The sequence below is a fragment of the Anopheles marshallii genome, chromosome X, assembly GCF_943734725.1.
Source record: "Anopheles marshallii chromosome X, idAnoMarsDA_429_01, whole genome shotgun sequence".
Lineage (NCBI taxonomy): Eukaryota > Metazoa > Arthropoda > Insecta > Diptera > Culicidae > Anopheles > Anopheles marshallii.
Genome location: NC_071325.1, coordinates 6,046,116 through 6,056,805, shown reverse-complemented (window position 1 = coordinate 6,056,805; position 10,690 = coordinate 6,046,116). Strand labels below are relative to the sequence as shown.

Below are 10,690 nucleotides of genomic sequence, written 5' to 3'. Positions count from 1 at the left end.
CTAGCTATTGAGAGCCTCATCCTTTGTTTTGTTTTTGTCTCTTGCTTTGTCTGATTGAGCTCGATTTGTTTCAAATGCGATAGTTTACACGTGAGCGCGCGCTTGTGTGTGTGCGTAAAGGTGTGCGTATACTATTGTTGCTTAGCATCTTGCACAAACGCACCTACACACAGGTGCAGAAAGTGACGAAGCGGTGCGGAATCAGAGGGTTACACCAGAATGTAATATGGTCGCAGGAAACAATGGCGAAAAACCAAGCGTTGAAAATGATATTGAAACCGTACACATACACATACACACTGTAGTGCCTGTTCTGGAATAAAAAAAATCGTATATACATATATTATATATATATATATATAATGTATATTTATTTATTCAAATATTTATATATTTATACATGTATAAATGAAACATTTATATGTGTGTATATGTATACATATGTTTATAAATAATATACAGCAACAAACAATATCAATTATATCTACTTGCAAACAAACAAACAAAAACAAGAAAAGAAAAATAAGCATTAAAGTAAGTTAAAACGCTAGACAAAAGAAAACGGAAAAAAATATCCACAAAAAACATCATTCATTTGATCGAAAAAAAGCAAAAAAAAACACACCGTGTAACCACAGACGAGTCGAAACGATTCGTCGTACTTTTCTAAACTGTGTGTGTGTGAGTGTGTGTGTGGGATTGCCGGTAAGGAGAATCAAGGGTACTAAAACAAGCGCAGTGATCCGTGGGACTTGGCAAGACTAGGACCTGGTGAAACAAAAAAGAACACACCGAAGGTATGTACTTTTGTTACAGAAAAGAAAGCACTTAGATAAAAGCAGTGAAATAAGGCGACTAAACCGGGTAACAAGTGTTGAAAAGAAAAGAGGGAAAGAGAGAGATAGACGCGTCTTTATTTTAGCCATCTAAAGGGAGACGGAAGCGAAAGAGCGGTATAGAAAGCAAATGCATCGTTATCACTTCAGTGCCATCTGTTCTTGAGAGAGATGGAATCGACTAAGCGCTCTCTCTCTCTCTCTCTCTCTCTCTGCGCACGGCTGCTTAGTAGTGAGTGAAGCACACAACGCTCTTCCATAGTTTTCACGTTAGAGGGCGCTGAACGTTCCGCAAGATGTACGAATTGGTGAACAGGCGTAAACGTACTCTATGAAGTTGGCATTATGTTTTAGGGCAAAGGGCTAACAAATGTAGCTGCAAAGTATACAAGTTCACTGCGAGGAAAAACAAGGAAGACCGAAAGGTGAGAGAGAATGGAAAATGCTAGACATATATATATGCCATACAGTTTACATAAGTTGGGATCTATTTACAGCGTAACCAGCCAGAAATAAGGGAAACAATAGAGGTAGGGAAAAGGAGTTAGATGGAAGGGGACAGGGAAACAATGGGGGGGGAGCAATAGAACCAGATTGAGTTTGTTGGTACTTTTTACACACAAAACCAAAGCGAACAGAGCGCCGAAGCGGGTTAGAAAGAAACAGTTACAATATATTGTATGATACTAGCCAGACAATGTTATACAACAATGTCCTTCAAAACCAATTAAACGATATACAATAGCATTACACAAACGGGAGCCTTTAGTTTTTTACCTGATATATAGAGAAGCAACTATAAAGCAGCGGACACAAACACACAACAAACAGACACAAAACGAACCGGAATAATTCCCCATTCCACCAGCAAACCCACCTCTCTTCGTACAAGGCCCCACAAATACACACCCAAACAAAAATACACCCCTGCACAAAAACACAGACAACAGACCAGACAATGTTTCCTCCTTCGCGCAGTTACGGGTCAGAAGATAGATAGGGTCAGCCCATGTAGCACAGCCACTAAAATAGTACCGAAAGACAAACAATAACCTCAGTGGAAATGAACTACCACGGTGTGCAGCAGCACCTTCCGATGCGTTGCCTAGCGTGACAATAGGGGAGTGTTGTGTGCCATTGTGTTTGTTCCATCCTCACACGTACCATACCACAAATACAACGGAAACAGTTAACCTCCACAAGGCATCTCGCGGGCACCCGGCGGGAGAGCGTGATTTAGCAAGGAAACAATGAAACATAACCTCAATTTGACACTTTGTTTGTAAAGGCAAGTATGGCGCGCGGTGAGACAGTTACGGTTACAGCTGTACTAGTAGGTTCAGATACCACCTGTCAACTCCATACACACATACACTCACACAGGCACTTTCACACACAAACACATAAAAGCCAAAGGTGTGTCGTGCAGTGTCTGCACACTGTGTTGCAGTTAAACGTCGTGTTAAGTAGGTTTGTTTCCCCCTTTGGTCACTTGAACTTGGAATTGTGAACAAACTTTAGTTTTTCGCATTGTTTTCGTTTCCTTTTCGCCATTTGTTATTTATAACCCACACATACGCACAAGGAACACCCCCATAACAAAGGCCCCCGACAGATAAGCAATAAGGGCTGGAAAGTACGCTGTGTATGCGCAACTTGGTAAGTGATTTTCACTTTAAATTAAACGGGAAGGCGCGAAATAAAACAAACAAAAAAATACACAAAAACCACACACTCCAACACAGGCGCACGCTAGTTGAAAAAAAAATTCAAAATCTAAAGCTATATGAAACAAAAAACGGAAAAATTGCTGCTACATTTTTGAAAGGCAAAACAGTAAAGGAAATTAAACACGAAAAACCCGAAAAAAAATAACGCGCACATTTAAACAAAGGGGCAAACTTTTCTAGACAAATAAATTTAACATGCGATTACTGGTAGCAAGAACAAAAAAAAAACAAAAGAAAAAACAGCAGCAAAAAAATCGCAAGGTGTTAAAACGAACGCTTTAAACCTAAAAAAAAAACACATTTAAGAGAAAAGTTTAATTGCATCATAAATTATAGCGCACACATACACACACGGACACATATTTGCTAGCGTACGGTGCGGCACGAAATTATATGTAAAAAGGTTTAAATAAAGCAAACACACACGCATACGGCAAAACACACACACCCTTCCCACTGTGCGGCAAAAATATTATCAAATTTACGGACCCGATAAATAGCAGATTGTGGTTGGGTAGTGATACAGCCAGTCAAATGTATCGCGAATGGAAAATCGCGCACTGGCATTAAAGAAGAAATGCTTGTTTTTTCCTTCCGTTTTTAACGTTACAAACGGGTTTTTTTTTCTTTTGTAGCGAATCGAGTGCTTCAGTCAGAACTTATACACTAGATACACTTAAGGTGATGGATGCGTTTGTGATTGTGTGAGTGAACGACTTTATGCGAGAAAGTTCTCTAAAACAAAGCAAAAACCCAGGAGACCGGAGATTGTGCGATAAGCGCCATCCGTGGGTGGGATGCACGCAAAAAAAGACAGTGACAAATGATCACCTGGTGATCGCTTATATTTGAAACAGAGAGAAAGAAAAGAAAAGAGAGACAGAGAGAACAGAAGCAAGCTGCAGAACGGCCATGGCTTTGGAAAAAAAAATATGGCGGTATAGATATCTCGCAGGGCAGAAGAATTAACTACCGGGACACAAACCGGAAGTGGGGATGGTAAGAGGTTTTTGATAAAAAAACGAAGAAAAAAAAACACTAAAATAAAGCGAATGATCAATGAGAGCAACAAATTGAAAATGCATATCATAGGTGTAAAAAAAGCAAATAAAGCAACACATACAAATACAACTCCAGATACAGTAGACAGTAATCATCAGTGGTAAAACAAAGTTGGGATTTGAAGAAAAGAGGAGTAGGAGCAGGAAAACAAAACGGAAAGGGTTAAAAGTAGATCAGCGGGACACAGAATCATTATACACAGCCATTGAGCGGGAAAGGTAACTAATATCACAATATCAGGAGCTTCAGGATCTTGCTCAAAGAGGGCGTGCTGCTCGAATGAGAAAGTGAGGGAAAGAAAAACATTACACGGTATCGTAAAGCAGTGGGAGCAAATGATTTGAGTGACATCACATCTATACACACACACACACTAATACACCCAAAAAAAACACACTCACAAAATTACTAAGTATGCAATTCCAACTTCAATTAGACTGTAGACGATGGATAAAGGGAAAGGATAAGCATTGGTGTGGGTGAAGAAAAAACAAACAGGTGGTGTAACTAAAGCAGTGACACAGTAGAACATACTGGAAAACAGTTAAACCCCCATTAGATACGTCTGCGCAAGTGTATGTAAAACTAAGACGAAGAGATGGTAATCAAATTGACAGGCATCAAGTGGCAGTAGAGGACGAGACACGAGGCAAAAGATAAGCTAAAAGCAACTTGAACGATGTAATACTACAATGGCAAACAAGAAAAGAAAATAAATTTGAAAATGAAGTAAAAGCGGAAAAATGACGGGGAAGATAGAGCGCGACCGAGAGTAACGTAGAGAAAGTGAGAGAAGAAACAGAGATAAAGCGAAAAACACATAAATCACCAAAAAAGAAAGTGAAAAATAAACTAAAAACTGAAATGCAACTATGGTGGGACAAGTGCGAAAATTAATTCCCAGATGACAGAGTGACAGTAAGCAACCAAACAATGTAATTAAACAATGTTTGGCTTATGTTGTTTTGTTTCTATTTTATACAGTTCTTTACATGTAACAGAAAAAGTACTGTTTGTGTTTTGTTCTAATTTCTCTATTTATGCCATTAAAACTATTGCTAATCTTGCTGTTTTCTCTGCTCTCATTTGCTTTATCCTTTTTCCTTGGTAGACACTCGGACGCTTCCTGGTCGGGCAAGGTGGTTATCCACGGTCCGGCATCAAGTCAGCGCCACCTGCCGGCATAATAGGTTTCCCGGGAGCTGCCGTCGGTGCGATACCGTTTGTGTTTCCCTTCGCTCCGCTGGGGCTCGGTTTGTTCGATACCGATCCGCAACGACTACTCTCGCTGCTCCATCACCAGTCAGCGCTAGCTGAGGAAGCACTCCGCTACCGTAGCTTACTGTTCGGTGGTACCAGCGCTGGTGACATAGGTCCCGGTTCACCGACAGCAACCTCATCCCAGCCACCCCTTCTAGACGATTGTAAAGAACCGCTTAATCTCCACGCAACAACAACACCAGCAAACACCAACACAACCAGCGGCAATAATGCCCACGATCGTTCAGAAAAGGCAATGTCGAATATGTCGGGCACTTCTCCGAAGGTGGCTATGACAATGATACGCGTGCGTGATGGTCTCACCAAGGAAGGGTTCCGTAATGGTGGTGGTGAAGAGTTGCTGCTACGCAAACCACCACCTCCAACACCTTCGGTGTCGACCAGTTCGTTCGCCCCTTCCTCGTCCTCCTCTTCCTCCACGTGTGACGATGCACTTTCGCTGTTTCGCGATGTCCGTCAGCTTAGCGGTGGATCACCAACGCCAGCGACATCTACCGGTACGCCAACAGCCTCTACCGACACCAAATGTCACATCTGTATGGCCAACTTTCCGTCCGTGTGGTTGCTGGAGCAGCACTCTGCTCTGCAACATCCCCACCTGACGATCCACGACGACAAACCATACTTGTGCGGGCTGTGCGGACAGAAGAGTCGGTACGCATGTTGTCGCTACCGCACCGTACTGGCGAAGCACCACCGCACCGAACCGGGTGGGCGTAGTCGTGTGCCGGCAGACAAGCTGTTTACCTGTGACGTGTGCGGCATGCAGTTCCGGTATCTGAAGTCGTTCAAGAAGCACCGACTGAACCACGCACTGGAGCGTTTGCATGGGAAGAAGGGTTCGGGTGGTGTTGGTGCGACACCGGCCGACAGTGAGCCGGCTGTGTCGAGTACGAACGAGGGCGGTGATGGTGCCGCCGCCAGCAGTGCAATGGTGGCTGATCTGCGTAGCTTGACAGCCTGTGCCGACGGTGATGCGGAAAGTGTCCATGGGGAAGGCGGTCTGTGTGTGCAGGAGAAGTCTGCGACGGTGTGCGGTGAGATAGCAGTGGCAGGCAGCACGGTAACGACGGGTGGCGACGAGCAAGACGATACGGTTTCCGACTCTGCCCTGAACCAAACAAGCACGGTAGAGGACTCTGCTGGACCATCATCGGGCGCTGGAACCGTCGATGATACGCAGGCTAAGATAAGCAGTAGCAGCAACAGTGCGACCAGCACGACGCGAAACACCAACTGTCACACAAACGGTATTTCGAACCACTGCACTAATGGCGGCGGCGGTGGAAATGTTGGCAGCTGTCAAACTAATAGTAACAGCACAGGTGTTACGCGAATGGTCCAGTCCCCGATGGAGGCCGCAAACGAAACACTCCTCGCCGGGGAGCTCAAGCGCTATCAGGTAGCAGCCGTTGCTGCAGCGGCCGCCGCTGCCAACTCGGCCGCCCATCACCATGCGTCTGTTGTTCGTTCGATGGAGGCAGAGTCAAGCAGTGCACATGCAACCGGTGGTGGTGGTGGCGGTGGTGGCAGCAGTGGAGGTGTACTGCAGCATGGTCTCTCTCCATCCGGCAGCTCAACCGGACCGAGTTCCCTGAGTCACACACTAAACAGTCTGATCAACGCGGAAACAATACCGCACCATCGGCTGCTCGGACTGGACCCGCAAGAAGCCTCCATACTGAACTTTCTGCGTGTGGATGCGGCCGAGAAGCAGCGCGATCGACGCTTCGCCTGCCCGTTCTGCGGTAAGTGTGTGCGGTCGAAGGAAAACCTGAAGCTGCACGTCCGCAAACACACCGGCGAGCGACCGTTCGTGTGTCTCTTCTGTGGCCGTGCGTTCGGTGGCAAGTCGGACCTGACGCGCCATCTACGCATCCACACGGGCGAACGGCCGTACCATTGTGAGGCGTGCGGTAAGTGTTTCGCCCGGGCCGACTACCTCTCGAAGCATCTGACCACGCACGTGCACCAGCTGTCACCGCGCCCGTGAGAGGAGGGCCGACGGAGGCGTCCGCGCATGTCGGTCCTCTGTCGGAAGTGAGGCGCGTCACGTCGCGCATGGTCCTGGTGGCCGAACCGTACCGAACCTACCTAAAAGATGCGGGAGATGCGGACTCACTGCTCCATCCAGCGTCCAGCGAGACCAGCACCTCTCGTTCGTGCAACGCAAAGCAATACCAGTCCACTACTAAATCCCCCTTATACTAGAGACTCCTTTAATGCTAGAGATAAAGAGAAAGAAAGCAAGAGAGAGAGAAAGAGAAGATATAACAAAAAGGTCGTGACTTAAAAAAAAACACGCCCACACACAAAGAACACGTCCACACCAGGGTAGTGAGCATTACTAACCCCGGTGGTAACTGTGGAGCGATCGTGGGCTTCGCCACCACACATAAAAAGGCTAGCTGTACTTGTAGCTGCAACTTTCGTCTATTATCGTTGTTGTACGTGAAGCACTATACCGTATATCTATTATACTCACAAGCACACTCACACACACACAAACACAGACATACACTCAAATCAACATTAGCTTGTACTTCGTGCAGAGTGCCAGCCAGTCAACACAATCACGCCACCGGCCGGGCAGACACGGTTTAAATGTGGAACAATTTTACCTCAGGCAAGCGCAACATTATCCAGACCCGGGCTCTATCAATGCAACTACACAAACACACAACCATGGCCGATAGCGTCCGTCCGTCATCTTACCGGGACGGAGCACCGGCTGCGGGTCTGGTAGCAAACAGTTTGTGAGGTCGTCGGTGGAACACGAAACGCGTGAAAGAGAATTAGAGAAAGAGAAAGAGAGATGAGTGATTGTAGTAGTAGTGGCTCTTCCACTACCATATGCCAGAGAGATAGGAATGGCTGCCGTCTTGGCAGCAGCATCAGACACGGCAACACGAACGGTTTGGTTCGTTTCGTTTTTGTCGGTCTTGTTTCGCCGGGGAGCGAGAGCATGACGGATGAACGAAACACAATGAAAAGGATTTGACAGATCTCACCTGCAAATGAAAGTCCGCAATTAATTATCTGTGATTTTACGTCATAACTGAACGCTGGTGCACATCTTCGAAAACCACCATTGGCGGTACGCGGCAGTAAGCAGCCTGCACTGATTTGCGGTGGCGGAAGTTTTGTGCGGCCAGGAAGCTTGGATGTGTTATCGTAGGATAGTAAACGTACACTAATGCCGCTACCCGGGTTTTTAAACTATGGCGTCCATTGTACAGAAAGTTACCAGCCGAACAACCACACACGAGAAACGCACACACCACACAGCTGCATGAAACACAACAGTGCAACAGCTCGGGTTTTAGGTTTGATCGGGGGTTTTTGTTTTCGTTTCGTTTTTGATCGTGTTTGGTTTGAGTTTTAACGAGCTTTGCGATGGCCCTGCCGTACGGACTACGTTGGTAGTAGTTCGTAGAGGCAAAAACCGTTTGTGCTGACCGATGGCGGTAGTGAACAGGGCAGGGTTCGTCGCAGGCCGCTTAGTTGAACCTAGAGTATATATACACAAGAATATAATATTTAACGCAGTTGCAGTAGGTAATATACGACCGAGAGTGGGGAGAGAGGGAGCAGGGATTGAAGTCAAACGTGCAGGATAATGAAGGCTGGCCAATAGGATGAAACGAAAAAAAAAATAACTGAATGTGATTATTTTCTATATATTCAAAAGATTTAAGCTATTTATACTTATACATGCAAAGCAGAGATTCAATAGTGATTTTACACGCAATATCTAAATACAAGGAACAACTTAATATAACGAATAATGAAACATTAAAATCCGTCTCCGTTGAAGGTACGATAGGGGCAAAACAGGAAACAGGTGATGCGGTGAGGAAGGAAGCAGGCAGGTAAGCGAGATGCGGCAGGAGTATCGTGCGCCAGCGCGCCGTAATCGATTGCACCGGGTAGAATGTAAATCGTCCTTCCGCTACAATAAACACACACAAAATACAAACACTCACAAAACACAGGCAACAAGCAAGCGGGAACTGCGTTAACTTCACACCAATCCAACCAAAACGAAAACAAAACAAGCTAAACCAAACAGTACTCTCAAAGAGGCATAACTAAACTAAGCAGGCAACTGATACCAAGAAGATATACTCTCAGAAGCAAGGAAATAAGGTTTTAAGTTAATTTTATACATTCTATATTTATATACACTTAAGCCAAAAACAAAGGGAGATTTTTTCCGAAGCCGTGTCGAATGCAACTTGTAGGTAAGCGCCAACCGAACGGTGAACCGTGAGCAAAGCCACACACAACCCGGGATTTTTAAACGTTAGTAGACGCCTTTAACGGCCGAGAAAACCCGCAACGAGCAAATCAGGATAGCCATCGTTAGCAGCAGTAGTGCAGTCGGCATTTCGACAGGCCCCCAAAAGGTACGGTATTTTGTTGAACCAGCAAACGATTGTTTCCACCCGTCAACATCACAACCCACACAATAACACAAGACTAACCGTTTAAGGCTAATATACAAATGTTTTTTGATACATAAGTACACAAGTTTACGGACGGGCAAAGAAATCAATCGGTGTGGGAGGAAACAAATTTTAAACCGGAATAAAACAACGAACAAAACACAACAAAAATAAACGGTCACGTGTGCTCAGTTCATTCGGGTGTGAGTTTTTTAACACAGAAATAGAGAGAGAGAGAGAGAGAGAGAGAGAGAGAGAGAGAGAGGAAGAGAGAGATTTTTATTTTTATTCCCATACAAAAAAGGATGGAACATGGAACGTTTTAAAAGCAAAAGCGTAGGAAAGCAAGAATGGGAGCACGGTTAGGGGGCTGGAATGACTGGTCCAGTGCGCCCGATGTTGGACTCTTTCTATATTCGGCCTACTAAAAACAACTGCACTGCAAAACTAAAGGTGAGCCAACTTCTCACTTGCGTTTGAACGAAATGTCAAAGGTCAACAAAACCTAAACGTACAGAGAGAAAGAGAGAGAGAGTTCAATTTAATTTATCCCTCAGCATAAGTAACACCATCACGGTATTTGCAAATGGCGACCTCTATTCGCAGCCGTTCCGTGTTTGTAAGTAGACTGCCGGAAAAGGGTGAGGTGGGAGGGGCGTTTGCTGGTGTTAGTGGTTAGCTAAGACGCAGACGTAATGCTCGAAGAACCCTGCAGCGTATGACTGGGAAGAGTTACAATTTCACTGTGCCAAATTAAATGTACCTCAGTAACACAGTAGCAAGCAGCGTAACGTAACACTCAACACCTCACACTAATACACTCACCCACACAAATACACACCTAAGCTGTCAAAATGTTTAGTCGACACAAAAATAGCGCTGTCAGCTCATTGGCGAAACCCCAACCACGTACGCTTCCAATAAACCAACACTCAGAAAACACATGCAAACCACACTCACACTCATGTTAATATTAATGAACAAAATGTGTATTTGGTGTCGTTTTATTTCGAGCAGTAACGCTCCCAAAAAGCAAAACAAAGGCTACTATACATCTTAGAAGAAAAAAAAAACAAGAAAAAATTAATAACTACGTAAGTGTCCGTATTTTTTATTTTAATTGCAAAGCGATATGCAAATGATCGGTAGCTGACAGTGCTACAGCAACGAACAAAAATTAAAACAAGAAAAATATACTCATGAACCATCTTGTGCTAGTACATGATTGCGCAGCTAGTAGAGATGCACACACACACTATTGCTAGATTAATGTCTGTAATGATTGTATCTTTTGGAAGAACATCGAACAACAGCAACAAGAAGAAGAAGAAAA

The 10,690-nt window shown here is 44.8% G+C and overlaps 1 protein-coding gene across 1 annotated transcript; it reads left to right on the top strand.

Moving 5' to 3' along the window:
- The first annotated feature begins 2,483 nt into the window (after positions 1–2,483).
- Positions 2,484–6,902, top strand: LOC128718362 (zinc finger protein 26-like). The gene is made up of 2 exons (XM_053811994.1): positions 2,484–2,495; positions 4,740–6,902. Exons 1-2 carry the CDS (start codon positions 2,484–2,486, stop codon positions 6,900–6,902), a joined length of 2,175 nt encoding a protein of 724 aa, XP_053667969.1.
- The last annotated feature ends 3,788 nt before the right edge of the window (positions 6,903–10,690 follow it).